The sequence below is a fragment of the Bos javanicus genome, chromosome 5 (genome assembly GCF_032452875.1).
Source record: "Bos javanicus breed banteng chromosome 5, ARS-OSU_banteng_1.0, whole genome shotgun sequence".
Taxonomy (NCBI): domain Eukaryota; kingdom Metazoa; phylum Chordata; class Mammalia; order Artiodactyla; family Bovidae; genus Bos; species Bos javanicus.
In genome coordinates, this window is record NC_083872.1 from 61,594,282 (window position 1) to 61,613,501 (window position 19,220).

Here is a 19,220-nt window from a genome sequence, read left to right on the forward strand (position 1 = left end):
GGTCACTCTATGTATAGAACATGGAATGTAGGGAAGCAAGAGTGGAAGGCAGACAACCAGTTAGGAGGCTGCTGTTGTGCTTTGGCAAGTTTTGGATCAGGGTGCTTGCAGTGACCGTCGATAGAGGGGGGCACCCTGTGGGGTATATTTTACGGTTAGAGTTTAGAGAACTTGCTGATAGACTGAGTGGAGGGAGAACAAGGAAACAAGGTTCCTTCTGAACTTCTGTCTTGAGTAGTTGGATGAATGGGACCTTACAGTAGGGGGGAAGAGTGTAGAATTAGTTTCTGATGACAGGATGTTTGAGATTTGGTCCATTTGGGGGAGATGCACTGTGCCTTGGGACTAGTATCTTGTCCTCTTTATAAAACTTCCCCCTCTGTAAATTGAAGGGTTTAAACTAGGCATTCTTCAAAGTCTCCTCTACCTTTAGAATTTTCTGAGCTGTGGGTTGATTTTGATTTGAGATATTCTGTGGAGTATAAGAGCAGGTTTTGTTAAAGGGAAATATGCAGGGCAAGTAAGCCCTAAAGGGACTCTGAGACTTGCTGGTTTCCTAAGCTTCCTCTGTCACCACCTTTATGTGAGAAGAACATGAATCTGGTTGATTTCCTTAAAGCCATTTTGAACACTTTGCAGACTGTTGAATTCTTGTGAAAGATGATGAGAGCTGAATCTTTAGTACAAGAATTGACATGTCTATAGCATTTCACTCAAATGTTTTTCATGTGCTTACCAAGTGTTGGATGAGAATTGATAGTCAGCTCTGGTCTCTATTAACATGACTTTTTTTTTTTTTAAATAGCAAAAGCAGACATGTGTCAGTTTAAATTCAACATCTATGTATTTGGTAAGCGGAGGCCTAAATAATACTGTTAATATTTGGGATTTAAAATCAAAAAGAGTTCATCGATATCTTAAGGTAAGCAACTTTTTTAAAAAAATCTTTACAGAAATGTGTTTATTAGTAATTACCAAAATTTAATTTTGAGCTTTTATGATAACAATAAGCAGCTTCAGAATGAAGTGAGATTTGTTAGGGAATATAAAGATGTGTAGCCAAAAGCTTACTTTTTTGAGTTTATTTTTCCTTCCATGTATGTTACTGTGTTGCTGGGGTTAAAACTTTTTCCTTATTTTTTCACTTTGTTCTGCTCTTGAGTGGACCACTTCCTTCATTTTTAAAAAAATATGGTTTATTGTCATTAAAGATTTTTTTAAGGCTCTTTGAAAAAGTGAGAGTGATTTTGGGATGATAGTATTCAATCTGGTAATCAGTTTGGAGATATTGCTTCTTAGTTCTCTGCTGCTATTTGTGTTGTTTTTGTGTGTATTTTCATCTTGGTAATAAAATGTTTCTGAAATAATTTACTATTTATAATTAGTGTTTCTTTAAATAGCTTTTGCAGTTTCAGAAAATGAAAAGAATCATTGTGAAAGCCTCTGGTTGTGATTGCTTTTTTGGACTTCTATCATTTTGGTATTTGGAAGTTCATCTTTAAAATTGTTTTCAATTTTTGTCTTTCAAAAAAGTTTTAACATGTGAAATTTTAAACATATTATATATATATACACACATACCTACACAGAAAAAGAATTTCCTAAAATATAAAGCCATCTCCTGGCATGCTTCAGGGACCATTTGAGAAAGTTGTAAAATAAGTGGAATATTATAGCTACAATTATTGTTATTACCTTAATTATTAGATACAAAGATTGGTTTGTTTCTGTTATTAAGATGTGACATCAAATTGTTAAAAACTATGCTGACCACTGTGCTCTTAGGCTGCTGCCTTTAATTTAGTCTTGGAAAACATAATCCTTGTGAACTCAGTTTGTTCTAAACGGTTTTATTTCCTCAAAGTGGATTCCCCTGTGGATCAGGGAGACAGTGCTAGTATAATGGGAGGAAAATAAGCTTGAATCTGAGCTTTGCCACTGGCAGTTCTGTGAGCTTGCAGTTTGTTAACCTTAGTTAACTCATCTGTAAAATAGGAAAAATGACTTTGCCTCCCATGCTTGTTCTAAAGATTAATAATAATTAAAACTCCAGCCTAAGTTGGTACTCAACAGACGGAAGCAGCATCTATCAAGTCTCAAACATGCTTTCTCAATTCGGCTTTGGGGGGTTTTTTTTTTTTTTTTCTGCTCTCTTCCATTTTGCAGTGTTAGGTTTCATTCTCCTTCCCCTAACTTACCTCTTAATCGCTTTCTTTAAGGTTGAACTCAGGCTTCCTGTCTTCTGTAAAGCTTCCTTTGTCAACTCAGCGCATAGTGAAGCCTCTTTCGCTTTCCTCTGACGCTTTGACTCTGCCCCTCCTTTAGGATTCATTCTGCCATTTGCATGTTTACTTAAACATCCTGTCTTCCCAGTTGAACAGTAATATTCTCAAGGGCAGAGACTCTCATAATAGTCAACTTGCAATAAAAGTTACTTGTCAGTGGAAGTGAATTCTTTAGGCATAATGCCATTTAGAAAATTACTTTTCCTTTTTGTCTCTTGTTTCATAGTGCCTGATCATTGTTATGGTTATGAAAAATAAGTTTGTTCCCTGAAGACTTGGTGCTGATCAAATAGTTTACTACTCATTTGTGTACTTTTTTTTTTTTTTAGATTATTTTGAGGAAAATGTTAAGCAAATATTAGATTGACAAATATATAATATTTACAAAAAAACATGAAAAATATGCTGTTTGAAAGTTGTGTGGCACTCTATTTACTGTCATTTCTTTCATTCAGGATCATAAAGATGAAGTAACTTGTGTAACATATAATTGGAATGACTGCTACATTGCTTCTGGATCTCTCAGTGGTGAAATTATTTTGCACAGTGTAACCACTAATTTATCTAGTACTCCTTTTGGTCACGGTAGTAACCAGGTACAGTATGGGTTTATTCAAAATAAAGTTGATAAAGAGATTTTTAATTATCTTACATAAGGCAATGAATTTCAGTTTTTAAAATTAAGTATTTAAAATTTGCATTTAGCGTGCTTGAAAAACTTACAGGTAGCTATTTTTTAATGGTAGTATTTTAAAACTAGTATATATTAGATGATGAAGCTTATATGAGTTTAGTTATTCTTTGAATGGTCACATGCTCCTAGAACTTAACTGCAGATAAAAAACATAAATAATTATTAATAGATTAAGCCTAAAACATGGATATTAATCTGTGACATTACAATTATAGAAGTATCGCTTAACTTAAACCATGTCAGCTACAAGACAGATACTTAATGTTCATAAATACTCTGATGGACATGGAGTATTTGTTTTTAGGCACAGGGCAAATAGAGGCTTTTCTTTTTTGTTTGTTTCAAGTCTGTGATAGTTACAGTACCAAGGCATATTTACGTATTTCAGGTTAATACAGGAGTATTTAAGGAAATACTTTATATTTTATAAAGGAAATACTTTATAAATGCTTTTATAAAGCAATATTAGTCAGTTACTGAATTTTTCTTTATAAAAAATTAGTCTGTAAAATTCTTAAAAGAATAAATGTAGTTTCTTCAGAAATCTAGCTCTTGACTAACTTTCCATGAAATTACCCACAGGAATTTCCCATCAGGTGCAAGTTCTTTTACTCTTACTTTGTATTGTAATCACTTTGGCCGTTAAGTATTTTTAGGTAAAATACGGGAGTGCTCCAGTTTTGAAAAGCCTTAAAATCATTCTTTGAACAGTTTATGTTTAGTGTTCAAGGAAAATTAAACGAGTATTAAAAATATACAGAAAAAAGTCTTTTCTCAGATTTCATGTATATTGAGGTAATAGAGATATAAATGATTAGGTTTATGAGAAAGTGAGAGGTTGTTGAGAAACAATCTTATGGTCATTTAGAACAGAGAAAAAACTATCTGATTGGGAATAACAGAAAATTGGAGAAGGGACAGTTTGAGCTGGGTCTCAGGCTCGGTCTAAGGGTTTGGTTTTGTTTTGCTCCTGTGTAATTTGATTCTGCCTTGTGCTGGGTTTAGCTCTTTGCGTGTCCACAGAGTAGTTGGAACTGTGTCTTGTTTCCTTGTCCTCAGCTGTTGTCTAACTTTGTGCCTTACATGGGAAAGATCGCCAATAAATATGTGAGTGGATGAGCACGTTCAAAGATAAAGATTTTAATACATTAATAAAGAACTTTGGGAGAGGAGTATTTTATTTGGAGGAAATCATACAAACAAAAAATAAAGAGAAAGGAAAGTGTATGGGTTTTATATAGGGCTAATGTGAGAAAAAGAAAAGTAGGAGCTAATGTTGATGGGACTTTGAATGCCAGACCGAAGGCTTGGCTTTTATTTTGGAAGACAGGAAACTAGTCAGAATATTTTGATTAGTTGAATGTCAGAACCATAGAATCCTTGAACTGAAAAAAGCCTTTAGAGGTAATCTCATTTTCTGCATTTTATGGATGAGGATAAGTGATTTACCACAGAGAATGATTAATATGGCCATAAAGATAGGAAGTAATATTTTGTTTTTGTAATTTTTTGGTTATTTTTATTATAACTGAGACATAAAACCTAAGCCCATAGATATTGGAACTATTGGGAAGAAAAATCTAGTGTTCAAATAGATGACTTGCTTTTTAAAGAAACAGAGTAGTCTTCTTCCTCTTCTACTTCTTTCATCTCCTTCCTCCTCTCCTTCCTCTTTTCTTTCTTCTTTTCCTTTCCCTCCCCCTTCCCTTCTTCCTCTTCTCCCTCCCCCAATTTCCCTTCTCCTCTTCTTCCTTCTTTCTCCTCTTTCTCTTCCTCTTCTTTGGAAGAAGCATGATATATTAGAAGCATGATAAGTTTAGATTTATAAATTCTGGGTTGACTTTTCAGTAACATAAATATTAGGTTAGATACTGCCATGTATTTAAGTTTTTACTGTATTTTACTAGAGAGTTTTGGTTATTGCTCTTGGCCTTATTCTCTGTAAAATATTAAAGTTTTAAAAGTTGAGATATGTACGAGATACATACAGTAAAGTACACATATCTTAAATATACAGCTTGATGAATTGTTACACGTGCATACACCTGTGTTACTACATACTACCAAAATCAAGATACAGAACATTTCTGGCATACCGTAGTTCTCCCTCTTAACCCTTTCCAGTCACTACCTCATATTTCTTAAAAGAATTGTAGTGTCTGGTTTCTTCTGGTCTTCATTATGTTTGTTGCATGGAATAGTAGTTTATACTGCTTTAACTCCTGTGAAGTGTTCCATTATATGGATATACCACCATTTATCCATTCTATTATTGATGGATGTATGAGCTGTTTCTCATTTGTATCTATTGTGAGAAAGCTACTATGAATATTCTCATATGAGTCTTTTTGTGAATATGTTTTCATTCCTCTTGAGTAAATACTCAGGGGTGAAATTGCTGGGTCTTAGGGTAGGCATTAAGTTTTACTTCATTAAAAGTTGTCAAAAAGTTTTTAAAGTGCTTGTACCACTGTATATGTCTATAAGCAATGTATGTGAGATCCAGCTGTTCCACGTTTTTGCTCTTATCAAGTATTGTCTTGCTTTTTCACTTCAGCCACTTTAATGGTTGTGTAATTGTATCTCATGGTGGTTTTAATTTGCATTTCTCTGTTGAATGAGTTGGGCACATTTTTGTATACTTTATTTTGTGAAGTAACTATTCAAGTCTGTTCCTTTTTGTTTGGGGTTGTGTTTTTCGGATTGATTTATAGTTTATTCTGTTTTCCAGATGAAGTCATCCTTTGGATATACATGTTGCATATGTGTTCTCTTTTAGCCTATGGCTTTCCTTTTCACTCTCTTAATGCCTTTAAAAAATGAACAGAAGTTCTTACATTTATGTCTTTTGTGCTCCATTTCAAAGTAGTTTTTGTATGTGGTGTGAGATGGGATTCATCTTTCCATACAGGTATATGTTTATACCAGCATTATTTATTGAAAAGACCATTCGACTGCCACTGGGGTAAGTGTAGGTGATGAGAGGGTTTGGAGAACATTCCAGGTAGAGGTTATCACCTTTATAGAATTCTTACCACTATTACTGTGTTTCAAGTATAGTAATTGTCACTTTATATATATTTTCTCACTTATTCTTTGCTGCTCACTTCTGAGGTATAGGTTATTCTCATTTTAAAAATGAGAAAACTCAGATTCCAGGACTTTGAGATCACAAGATTCTTAATTGACTGACTTGAAGGTCAACTCTTGAAGACTGGTAGCATTGTTTCCTTTTGGATCTCTTTCTGGCTCAGGGGCAGCTAAATGTGTAAGTATTTGAGGATCCATAGCTTCAGGAAACTTTGCAGCATTCTCTTGTCACTTTGTGCAGGAGTCCCAAATTTTATTATTTCTTCTTCACATAAAAGAAATATATTTTAAAATGCTAGGTGGCAGGTTGCTGTATTGTTGATTTTCAAAGGATTTTCATTGATTACTTTGCATGGCAGACCTGAATTTATCTTCTAGTTTGCTGCTGCTGCTAAGTCGCTTCAGTCGTGTCTGACTCTGTGCGACCCCGTAGACGGCAGCCCACCAGGCTCCCCCGTCCCTGGGATTCTCCAGGCAAGAACACTGGAGTGGGTTGCCATTTCCTTCTCCAATGCATGAAAGTGAAAAGTGAAAGTGAAGTCGCTCAGTCCTGTCTGACTCTTAGCAACCCCATGGACTGCAGCCCACCAGGCTCCTCCGTCCATGGGGATTTTCCAGGCAAGAGTACTGGAGTGGGGTGCCATTGCCTTCTCCGATCTTCTAGTTTAGGAAGACAGTAATGCTGAAAGCTTATCTCTTGTGCAAGGTCAGATGAACTGGAACCTATATTTTCATGTTCCCGCTGCCTCCTGCTTGGGCAGTTGGCCTCTCTGTGAGCTTTATTGGGTACAGCTTTATGTTGTAAATCCCACATTTATTTGGAGGGCTAGCTGTGTGAGCCTGGGCAAGTGACTTAACTCTCAAGTCTCCTTTTCCTTAACTGTCAAGTGAGAATGAAAATATACTTTCAATAAGGTTTTTATTTTGTTGTTTTTAGGGCTAAATGAGATGCTGATATAGTTCGTAATATGTGATAGGAGGTCAGGGAACTTTTGATAAATAATCATATTAATTTATTAAAATAGCTTTTGTGGTTAACTTCTACAGACTACTTTGCATCTTTAGGTTTAATGCATTCCCTCCAGATTAACCAGTTGTAACTTGACCTCAGAAATCATAATTTGTGTTTTAGAGCAATGTAGAGTAAGGAGAGCGTTAAGAAGGTGAAGAAATCAAACTGGAGCATGTTGGTTTTTTTCTCTTTTCCTGGAACAAATGTTTCTATATTTTTCCTGTACTATATTATTTCATTTTTCTCTACAGCATTAAAGCAGAGTGCATGGGCTCTCTGTAAATACCAGTTGGTCTCTAGGTATGTAAGTATGCAGTCTATTTTCTTAGTGAAGAAAGTTGAAGTTATGATTCTGCATATTTACATTTCCATTTTGCAAGCAGCTTAATTGAAATCTATGGAGTTTTAAAAATTGATTCCTCAAAATTCATTTAAGATTTCAAGTATATTAAATACTCATTTTAGACATTCAAATAATGTTCATAAAAATTTCAACTCTAAAAATTGACATAATCCAATTCCAGTATACTGTCATCCAGCCAAGTTCCTATGCTGATCAGTTTTACTATAGGGTTTGGGTTATTGAGAAAAATAGTAGGTACGGCACATCTAATGATTAAATTTAAAATTTCTAATTTTGTTTCTATGAGCAATCAAGAATTTGAAATCTTTAAAAATCATCAAATTGCTTTCTTAGCAAAAGTGACAAAACCACAGAGTCTCACTGAATCTTTATACTGAGTTTCATATTAGAAATGAGATTGCCTGAATATATTTAGAATCTTACTTTGAAGTGTCTGAGCTGAATTGAAGCTATTAGTTTTCTGTGGATCGCAGTGTCTATCTGCAGGGGCAAAAAGCCTTACTGCTTCTGTAGAGCTGCCAGGGCTGACGCGCTCCTTAGATTATAATTGCAAGTCACTATTTGGCAAGCTCAGCAGCTTAGGCTCACCAATAGGTTAACCTGTGTTGCCTTTCTCAGACTGCAGTCTTTCTGAAAGCAGTTAAAATGTGGATATTTTATTGATTCCTTAGATTTAAAAGTGATCTTTAAATGTAATATCTGAGATTTTAAATATAACATTTTCAGTGTATGTTAAATAAGTCCATTTTCTTCAGTGAAATTTTTGACATTTTAGGTATAGATTCTGTAAATATTAATAAGCATTTGGCGTATAGAGATCTGGTAAATAATTATTAGTTACATTTTAAAAATAACTATTTTATCAAGAATGAGTTTAATTCCAATTTGGTTGACTTGGTTGACTGGTTTTGTTTATATCTGAACTTTGGCACTCAAAAAGTTTGACTTACTACAAAGCTTTGTATCTAGAGTAGTGGTTTCTTTTATGTTATATGGGGACATTGGTATACAGTTGTGTATTATGGTATAAAACATCCTTGATTATCTCAATATATTTCCTTAGTATTCGTCCACTTTTCTAGCCTTTATTTTATGTTTTCGAGCAGTTTTGTGATTAACATGTTGGTGTAAAACAAACTTCCATATCTTTATATATTGCATCTTAAAGTATTATTTTGTCCTTTGCTTTTTCTCTTCTAAATTTTCTTTAATAGGAAGTGATTTGAAGAATGTTTTCTTGCAGTTTATCTATATAGCTCTGTCTTCTTTCCATAAATTTATAATTGTTCCATTGGTTCAGTCTTCTGCTTTTTCTTATTAGTGTTCTATCCTAGGTATTCTCATATTGCTAGTGTTCACAATTATAATTTTTAGTGCCTATATAATGTTCCATTGTTCAAATGGCACAGTTTATTTAGATAATCCTATACTTTAGGTATTTTCCAAATTTTTGTAATCACAGTGAATAACATAATACTATTTCCATAAGTATATGTTTTCTGCTTTTGACTTTTTCTTTGAGATTAAAAATTCTCTTTCAATGTAACTCTGTAGCAGGCTTACATTTTCTTTCCTTGAGGAGTTAAAGTGTGTTATTCTTATCATTTTTGGTCTCAAGTGTCTGATCATAATTTAAGTATTTTTTTCCTTATAAGTTACTTGTTCCTTTTCCTATATGTGTAGAGGATTTTTTTTCCTTTAAAATCCAGTAATTCTACTAGATTGTGTCCTGGTGTTGGTTATTCCGTATTGCTATTTTTAGGTACATGGTATGATCAGTTAATATGTAATTTCAAATCTTTTTTTCTTTCAGGGAGTTTTCTCGAATTACAGTTTTTAGTATTTGATATTTTCTTTATCTTTGTTTTTTCTTTGTTGAATCTTCTTCAGTGATTTGCTACTTTCATATCATTTTAAACTTTTTTCTTTATTTTTGATTTTTAAAAATTCTTTCCTTTTGACCTATCTTTAAGGTATTATTTGTTATATTTCTTCATTCTGTATTCCTTATACGTTTAATGAAAGCTATGTAATGTAGCCTTCTTTTCTTTTTTTTTAGACTTCATCTTTAGGATTAAAGGATTAAAATTTACAATTCTTTTCCAAGTTCTGACATCTCATTTTTGAGTTTTCTAATTCTGACTTACGTTGTTTTTTTTAACGTCTTGTATCATTTTCCTGTCTTTTTGGGCCTCTGTTGAGAATGTCTTCTTTCTTGTTCTCTTTGTTCTTATAATAACTTTGTCTGGGGTTCATCTGTGAAGTCCGTTTCCCTCAACTCTGCAACAGAGAAGGAGTTTAGAGGGTAACTCTTCTGAGATTGCTTAGTTTTGTTCTGCTCCTGGACTTGTATGTGGATTTTCACTTTGCTTCAACTATCTTGCCTCCAACCTGTTCAGGTTTGTTTCCACTGCTAGTAGTGTCTCCTCAGTATGGAGCCCTGACCTGGGAAGGAGATGCCTTGGCTGGACAGTTTTGGGGGTGTTCTAGCCCTTCAGACCTTTCTGCAAACTTCTTGGACAGAACTACTAATGCTGATTCTATGGGTATTCCTGGTTTAGCTGATATTGTCAGATTGGCCACCACACTTTCCCATGGATGCATTTTGGCTATGTGGGGCTTTTCCTGTTCTCAAATCTTTCTCAGTCCCTATAATTTCCCTCTGCTTCCTCCTGCACAGATACTAATACTATGAAGGACTATGGCTGTTAAATGTTTGATCTGCTAGGATATTTTGGGGCTCATGGGGATACTTGAAACAGTCTAGTTTTACTGTAAATGTTGTTCATGGGGTTTTAGTTTTGCTATCTGATTTGCTATCTGTAACACATACACACTCACACATTATACTTACAGTCTGTGCTGGGATTCCCAAGACCAGGTTTGATGATTCACTGGGAGGACTCACAGGACTCAGTGTAGAGACGTGGTGTTCATGGCTATGATTTATTACAGTGGAAGGATACAAAGCACATCAGCAAAAGGAAAAAGGTGCATAGGGTGAAGTCCCAAGGAAACCAGGCATGAGCTTCCAAGAGTCTTCTCTCAGTGGAGTAGATGTATTTAATTTTTCCAGGATCAAATTGTGACAGCATGTATGGAATATGGTTTACCAGGGAAGCTTGTTAGAGACTGATTGGCCAGGGACTTTGTTGGAGACTGCTTATCTTGACATCCTCTGCCTAGCATGTACTGAATTTCCAAATTCTAATAATGATAGCAGGTGTTCATCCATGGTTCAGCCATAAACCATATCTTTTGCACAAACAGTTTGGGCACAGTGAGCCACTCTTTATCAGTCAGTGAGCCACTGTCTTCAGTTAGGGTGGTGGGAACCCCCCAAAAGATCCAAGTTTGAAGACTCCAGCCAAGGGCCCATCTTGAAAGCAGGACTTTATAAGGATAAGCAGTCTTAGGCCTGCTTGTGCACACATACACAACAAATGGAGGGACTTAGGGAGACTGAAAAACTCTGCCACGGTCGTAACCTCTATCTTCTCAGAGTCCTCCAGTTACAAGGACTTTAGGCAAGACAGAATTACATTCAGATTTCTGGCTTTGAAGAAGTTATTGCTGCAGTGGTATGAAGGGTAGATAGCAAGACACTGAGAATGGAAATAGGCAGTAGCTCAGGTGACAGATGATTGGTGCTTGAAAGAAGACAAGTGAGTGAAGAAGAGGGAGGAATGGAGTTGAAGGGATACTGTATATATTAATACTTATGAGAATGTGTATGTGTATAAAAGGCTTCCCTGGTGGCTCAGCGGGAAAGAATCCTTCTGCTAATATAGGAGACATAGGTTCGATCCCTGATCCAGGAAGATCCCCTGGCAACCCACTCTAGTATTCTTGCCTGGAAAATTCCATGGACAGAGAAGCCTGGTGGGCTACAGTCCATGTGGTTGCAGAGAGACACAACTTAGCGATTAAACAACAACATAGTAGTTATCTTACCTTAGGTGTCAGGTTGCAAATACTTGGTTTCCTTAGACAGAATTTGTGTTATGTTATTCTTACATATTTTTTATTGTTGAGGGCTAATACTTACTATTTTGAAACATCTTAAAGTAGAATATGAGTTTTTAATATGTAAAAGCTAGTGGAATCTAAATTTCAAATTTTAAGTCTTTTTGAAGTGTGTTAGATTAGATAGAACAAACAAAAAGCCTTCAGGTTTGACTTTTGTTCTGTGGCAGTTTTATCTGGGACCTGTATGTGTAGCTGATAACTGCCAACTGTGATTCATTCAGTGATTTGTTGCTTTCCTTGAGACTATAAATAAAAGTGTCTTGTGGCTAGTTTCCCAATCTTTGGATTCTGCTTAATATTGATTTCTATACTTTTATTTTGCTTAAATGTAAAAAATCAGGTAATTGTGAAATATTTAATTCTCAGCACAATAAATGATAGTATCAGCCAAGTTAGAAAGTAACATTTTAGTAAAAGTAGATAAATTCATCCACTTTCAGTCTCAGAAGACCTGCTTACTCAAACTGGATCTTTGTTTATTCTTGTCCAGCAGAAACTGAAAAAAGTCTCCACTGCCTCCGGAGATGAGTGTTTTAGAGAAAGGCTAGCGTTGCCCTCAGGCCAATGCTTTTGAAAGAATGGCAGGCCATCCCCAGTCTAGAGTGCTGCCAATACCCCCTTTATATTGAGTTAGTTTTTTATTGTGCTTCCACCGTAGAACTGCCAGCACGTCAGATTCAAAGAAATATATTCAAGTATAAAAAATATATATTGAAAACAAATGCAGACTATTTTACTTATTCTCTACCAGTGTTCCCTTATGTTTATTCATGATCTGACCGTGACTGGGTCTTTTATTTAGGTGGAATGTTATAATCCTGATGAATTAATATAGTTTACCTCAATATATTGTATGTTTCTTCTGTAAAAGAGGTGATTGAAGTAACTCTACTCTGACATAATAAAATCATGAGTACTGTTCAGTTACTAGAATTAGGATCTTATAGCCCACTGAATGATGGTATGGTTGTCCTGATTATGACACCTGTTATGCCATAAACCAGGGAAGTTCTGAATCCCTTGTGAATAATATGGTTGGTATTTGGCCATTATTTATACCTTATATAAAGTGCTCTTACATATGCTTACAATTACATAAAATTTATTTTTATTTTCCTAGTCTATTCGGCACTTGAAGTACTCCTTATTTAAGAAATCACTCCTGGGCAGTGTTTCAGATAATGGAATAGTAACTCTCTGGGATGTGAATAGTCAGAGTCCATACCATAACTTTGACAGTACACATAAAGCTCCAGCTTCAGGCATCTGTTTTTCTCCTGTCAATGAACTGCTGTTTGTAACTGTGGGCTTGGATAAAAGAATCATTCTCTATGACACTTCAAGTAAGAAGTAAGTATAACATGCTCATTTCTTAATTTAGTAACAAATAATTATTTCACTAGTAGCCATATTTGTGATTTGCATAGACCTCTGATGAATGTTAAAAGATCTAGAGATTGTATATTTGTTGTCTAACAAGGTAAAATTTTCTCTTCTTCCCATGTGCAGAAAAAACTTGATGAGTCTTTAGAGTAATTCTGGGTGATGAATGTTGAGAGATAGCATGTTGATGATTTCACATCTTTATTTTAACATGCATGCCATGTTATTCTCTTCAGAATACAACTAAATTTGTATATTTTTAAAGCAACATGATTAATTTGCTTTAAAATTACTTCAGTGTCTAGAGCAGGGTTTGTAAGCCTTCACATTTTGGGCTGGATGAGTCTTGGTTGTGGGGAGTTGTCTTGAGCATTGTGGGATATTCAGCACCTTCCCTGGCCCCTACTTACTATTAGATTGGTGCAAAAGTAATTGTGGTTTTACACTTGAAATTTGCCATTTGATATTGAAATACATTCCTAAATAAATGTGGTTATGTTATTGTTGTTCAGTCGTTCAGTTGTGTCCAACTCTTTGCGACCCCATGGACTGCGGCATGCCAGTCTTCACTATCCTTCACAATCTCCTGGAGTTTGCCCAAACTCATGTCCATTGAGTCTGTGATGCCATCCAACCATCTCATCCTCTGTTGTCCCCTTTTCCTTCTGCCCTCAATCTTTCCCAGCATCAGGGTCTTTTCTAATAAGTCAGCTCTTTGCATCAGGTGGCCAGAGTTTTGGAGCTTATGTTATAGATCATTTTAATGCACATTTACCACTTTGTTTGTTTGTTTGTTTGTTTGCTAAAGCCTTTGACTGTGTGGATCACAATAAACTGGAAAATTCTGAAAGGGATGGGAATACCAGACCACCTGACCTGCCTCTTGAGAAATGTGTATGCAGGTCAGGAAGCAACAGTTAGAACTGGACATGGAACAACTGGTTCCAAATAAGAAAAGGAGTACGTCAAGGCTGTATATTGTCACCCTGCTTATGTCACCCTGCTTATGTAATTTATATGCATCATGAGAAACCCTGGGCTAGAGGAAACACAAGCTGGAATCAAGATTGCTGGGAGGAATATCAATAACCTCAGATATGCAGATGACACCACCCTTATGTCAGGAAGTGAAGAAGAACTAAAGAGCCTCTTGATGAAAGTGAAAGAGGAGAGTGAAAAAGTAGGCTTAAAGGTCAACATTCATAAAACTAAGATCATGTAATCCAGTCCCATCACTTCATGGCAAATAGATGGGAAAACAGTGGCTGACTTTATTTTTCTGGGCTCCAAAATCACTGCAGATGGTATTGCAGCCATGAAATTAAAAGACACTTACTCCTTGGAAGGAAAGTTATGACCAACCTAGGTAGTATATTCAAAAGCAGAGACATTACTTTGCCAACAAAGGTCCATCTAGTCAAGGCTATGGTTTTTCCAGTGGTCATGTATGGATGTGTGAGTTGGACTATAAAGAAAGCTGAGCGCAGAAGAATTGATGCTTTTGAACGGTGGTGTTGGAGAAGACTCTTGAGAGTCCCGTGGACTGCAAGGAGATCCAACCAGTCCATCCTAAAGGAGATCAGTCCTGGGTGTTCATTGGAAGTTCATTGGGTGTTCATTGGAAGCTGAAACTCCAATACTTTGGCCACCTGATGTGAAGAGTTGACTCATTTGAAAAGACCCTGATGCTGGGAAAGATTGAGGGCTGGAGGAGAAGGGGATGACAGAGGATGAGATGGTTGGATGGCATCACTGACTCGATGGACGTGGGCTTGGGTGGACTCCAGGAGTTGGTGATGGACAGGGAGGCCTGGCATGCTGTGGTGCATGGGGTCGCAAAGAGTTGGACATGACTGAGCAACTGAATTGAGCTGAACTACTTGCTGTTTTTTAAAAAATATTTATTTTTATTTATTTATTTGACTTTGCCAGGTCTTAATTGTAGCATGTGAGATCTAGTTCCCTGACCAGGGATCAAAACTCTGCCCCCTGCATTGGGAGCATGGTGTCTTGGCCACTGTACCACCAGGGAAGTCCCTGCTGTTTATTTTATATTTATTTTAGACTATGGAAATGATGTTGGGCTTCCTTGGTGGTTCAGGTGGTAAAGAATCTACCTGCAGTGCAGGAGACCTGGGTTTGATCCCTGGGTTGGGAAGGTCTCCTGGAAAAGGAAATGGCTACTCACTTCAGTATTTTTGCCTGGAGAATTCCATGGACAGAGGAGCCTGATGGGCCACAGTCCATAGGGTTACAAAGAGTTGGACTTGACTGAGTGACTAACACTTTTACACTTTACATGGAAATGATGTTAGACAAAAAGCAAATTTGAGTGATTTTCTTATTCGAGTTTAAAATGGGTCAGAAAGCATCAGAGACGACTCACAATATCAGCAATGCATTTGGCTCAGGAACTGCTAACAAATATACAGTGCAGTGGTGGTTCAAGAAGTTTTGCAAAGGAGACGAGAGCCCTGAAGACTGAGGAGTGTAGTGGCCAGCCATCAGAAGTTGACAGTGACCAACTGAGAGCGTCATTGAAGCTGATCCTCTTACAACTACCTGAGAGTTACCAAAGAATTCAGTGTTGACTAGTCTATGATTGCTCGACATTTGAAGCAAATTGAAAAGGTGAAAAAGCTTAGTAAGTGGGTGCCTCCTGAGCTGACCGAAAATTTAAAAAATCATTTTGAAGTGTCATCTTCTTTTACTCTATGCAACAGCAACAAACCGTTTCTTGTTTGGATAGTGATGTGCAGTGAAAAGTGGATTTTGTACAACAACCAGTGACGACCAGCTCAGTGATTGGACCAAGAGGAGGCTCCAAAGCGTTTCCCAAAGCCAAACTTGCATCAAAAAAGGTCATGGTCACTATCTGGTGGTCCAAATCCACTACAGCTTTCTGTATCCTAGTGAAACCATTACATCTGAGAAGTATGCTCAGTAAATCGATGAGATGCACCAAAAACTGCAATGCCTGCAGCCAGCATTGGTCAACAGAATGGGCCCAATTCTCCATGGCAACACACCACCACACGTCACACAACCAACACTTCACAAGTTGAATGAATCGGGCTACAAAGTTTTGCCTCATCCACCATATTCTCCTGACCTCTCGCCTACTGACTACCACTTCTTCAATCATCTTGACAACTTTTTGCAGGGAAAACGCTTCTACAACCAGCAGGATGCAAAAGTTGCTTTCCTGGAGTTCGTTGAACCCTGAAGCATGGATTTTTATGCCCCAGGGATAAAGTTACTTGTTGTTGGCAAAAATGTGTTGATTTTAATGGTTCCTATTTTAATTTTAAAAAAAGATGTGTTTGAGCCTAGTTATAATGATTTAAAAATCACAGTCTGAAACCACAGTTAGGTTGGCACCCACCTAATAGATGTTAATAGTCCTCCTCAAATTAGCAAAGGTAGCAGAATTACCCCCAGTTGAGAAACCCTAAGGGTATGTGATTCTCTGAGAAGCAAGGGCTGTTATGCCTTCTTGTCCTTCTTACAGTTATAAGTGTGCTTGGTTAGCTTAAAAAAACAAACAAAAAAAAGCTTCAGGAGTGCTGGAGGTATATTCAAGACACCTACCAGTATCATGTGAAGAGAACTAGAAATGATGTAATAGTACTACTAGGGAAGGACCTACTGTAAGCCCCCTTTTAAAGTTTACTGTTACTTATTTCATTCTTCTTATTTTTTTTCCCCTTATTCTTTGTTATTCTTTTATTTTGAGCTGATATACTGAAAACCCTAATAGTAAGCCATTCCTCTCATATACCAGACACCCTAGCCAGGAGCTCAGCTTAGCTTCCAGCAGAGTTAAGCCTCATGAGTTCTAGCTTTTGGGTTAAGAGATGCAGAACTAAGAGCAAAGTGGCAGCTGCTTCCTTGTCAGAGGTCACAGTCCTCTTGAGGCCTAAGCAGGTCCCTAAATGGAAAGGAGACACTTAGAGCCTCCTTAACCCTGAGGTTGTGTGTGTATGTGTGTTATTCGCTCAGTCATGTCCGACTCTGTGTGACACCAAGAACTATAGCCCACCAGGCTCCTCTGTCTATGGAATTCTCCAGGCAAGAATACTGGAGTGGGTTGCCATTCCCTTCTCCAGAACCCTGAGGCTATAGAGACCTTACCTGTGGAGTCATATTCACTGCCAAAATAATAATTACTCAAGAAATAGGTCCTGTTTCTAGAAAGTACAGAATGTATCTGTTAGAAGTGAATAGAAAAATAGGATGGAGTGCTTAGCAGTTCCTTATATTAGAAATGTCTCTAGGTCTAATTCTAAACTTCTACTTTAGGCAGGTATTTGAGATGGATATTTTAAGTTAATAACTTTGCTGAATTCCAAGTAACTTTGGTTTTTGTTTACAGTTATTTATGTTGTATAGGCTTATATGCACACATCCACATATCTATATATACTTTGCTGTCCTTTCCAAAGGCTCGTGAAAACTTTAGTGGCTGATGCTCCCCTGACCGCGGTGGATTTCATGCCTGATGGAGCCACTTTGGCTATTGGATCCTCCCGTGGGAAAATATATCAATATGATTTAAGGATGCTGAAATCACCAATTAAAACCATCAGTGCACATAAGACATCTGTGCAATGTATAGCATTTCAGTACTCCACTGTTCTCTCTAAGGTAAGATAGTTTCAGCATTTTTTGATTGTACTAAATAAATCTAGATCAGAGTATAGAGGTCATACTTTTGCTTCAGAATCATTCATATCAAAACATTTTTAATAATTTTAGTACAAATCCTTTTGATACTTAGTTTTAAAACTTTTATTCATTTATTTTTTTGTACTTTTCACAATTCTCTCTCTTTAAAACTCTAAAAGGCTTTTATGGTTTAGAGGGACACTCTCACATCCATCAGTGAGCTTAAGATTTCTAAGGGAAAAAAATACTTTTTAAATGAATAGGGAATTTATAAAATATTAATGTATAGTATGGAGCATTAGAAACCTGAGCTTTTTACATATTCCATTACATTTCAGTCAGGTTTGAATAAGGGCTGTTCAAATAAGCCCACAGCTGTGAACAAACGCACTGCTAATGTGAGCGCTGGCGGAGGAGGAGCCCAGAATCCTGGAGTGGTCAGAGAGGCAGCTACCACATCCATCGCCACAGTTCCGCCTCAGCCCACGGCAGCCGCTGTGGGGAAGGGAGCAGTTGCTCCTCAGGACAAAGCAGGTAACTGTTGTTTATATATAGTATTTGGAGTTCCCATCCTGTTTCCTCCCCAAATGAATGTCATTATCACTTTTCTCAAGAACCTAGAATTTCAGTTCACTTGAGGACTTGGGTAAAATTATTAGTAGATAATGAAAATTGAAAAAGTGATAAGTTCTACTTTAGCTCTAACTTTTTAAAAAAATTCATGAAAGATTCTTCACTTATTCTGTTTAGCTGAACTTCTGTTTTAAGAAATATTATCTTAAAAGTAGAATAATGCCCAATCAGAAGTACTGCTATGGACTAGATGACTTTTCATAGATTCTTTAGCTAAATCAATAGAGAATATGAAACTTTGATGGTTTCATTATGATTTGATCTCTTAGTTTAAAAAAAAAAGCTATTAATGGCTCTTTTACTTCATATTTCAAAATGGAAAGTAAATCAGGTGGTGAAATGAATATATTTAAGTGCTGAATAGTGCCTGGCACATATTAAGCAGTAAATTTGTCATTTGTTAAATAAAAGGGAATGAAAATGTTGTAATTTTTAAATAATTTCTATTCTGATAATCTTATCAGTTCCTAAATAAGAGTTCATTTAGACTTTGTAAAGGTATAATGTGATGATAAGCTTCCCCATACTTGTAGAAAATACTCTTCACCTACATTAAATAATTCCCTAAATTCCTGAAAGCCTTTTTGTTTTTATTTTAAGAAATTATGCTGTACTGTCAACTTTCAACATATTTTTTAAAATCTGCATGATATACCAGTATGTCGCCAAAGTACTCTTATCAGAATTGAAAGTACTCATGTCTTTTTTGATTTTCAGGATAAGTACTTAACTTGAACACAAATGCTTGTTGGTGCTTTTTCAGTTTCCTATAAAAAAATTCACTATTTCCAAGTATAAGCAAAACTTTAATTTGTTAGTCTTAATAGTGTAGAATAGTTTTTTTAAACAAATAGTAAGTATATTCACTATAAATTATCTGTGAATATCTGTATCATCCTTACATAAAAATCATTATAAATTATATAAAAATAATAGGTTTCTTATTTAAGAACTTGCAGGAATGAATACTATTGCTGTCTCTTTAAAAGAATAAATGTTGCATTAACTATATTATGAGAACTGGCATTTTTCAAAATTACTATTTTATTCATAATTTTCAAA

At 36.1% G+C, this 19,220-nt stretch overlaps 1 protein-coding gene across 2 annotated transcripts in view; it reads left to right on the forward strand.

Annotated features, from left to right (window-relative positions):
• Window positions 1-19,220, forward strand: part of NEDD1 (NEDD1 gamma-tubulin ring complex targeting factor) — a 51,646-nt gene that overhangs the window by 9,492 nt on the left and 22,934 nt on the right. For both annotated transcript variants that reach the window (XM_061416990.1, XM_061416989.1), the window contains exons 4-8: window positions 806-922; window positions 2,741-2,881; window positions 12,595-12,824; window positions 17,303-17,504; window positions 17,864-18,059. In XM_061416990.1, coding sequence (XP_061272974.1) covers window positions 806-922; window positions 2,741-2,881; window positions 12,595-12,824; window positions 17,303-17,504; window positions 17,864-18,059 — 886 coding nt within the window. The remainder of the gene's footprint in view (window positions 1-805; window positions 923-2,740; window positions 2,882-12,594; window positions 12,825-17,302; window positions 17,505-17,863; window positions 18,060-19,220) is intronic.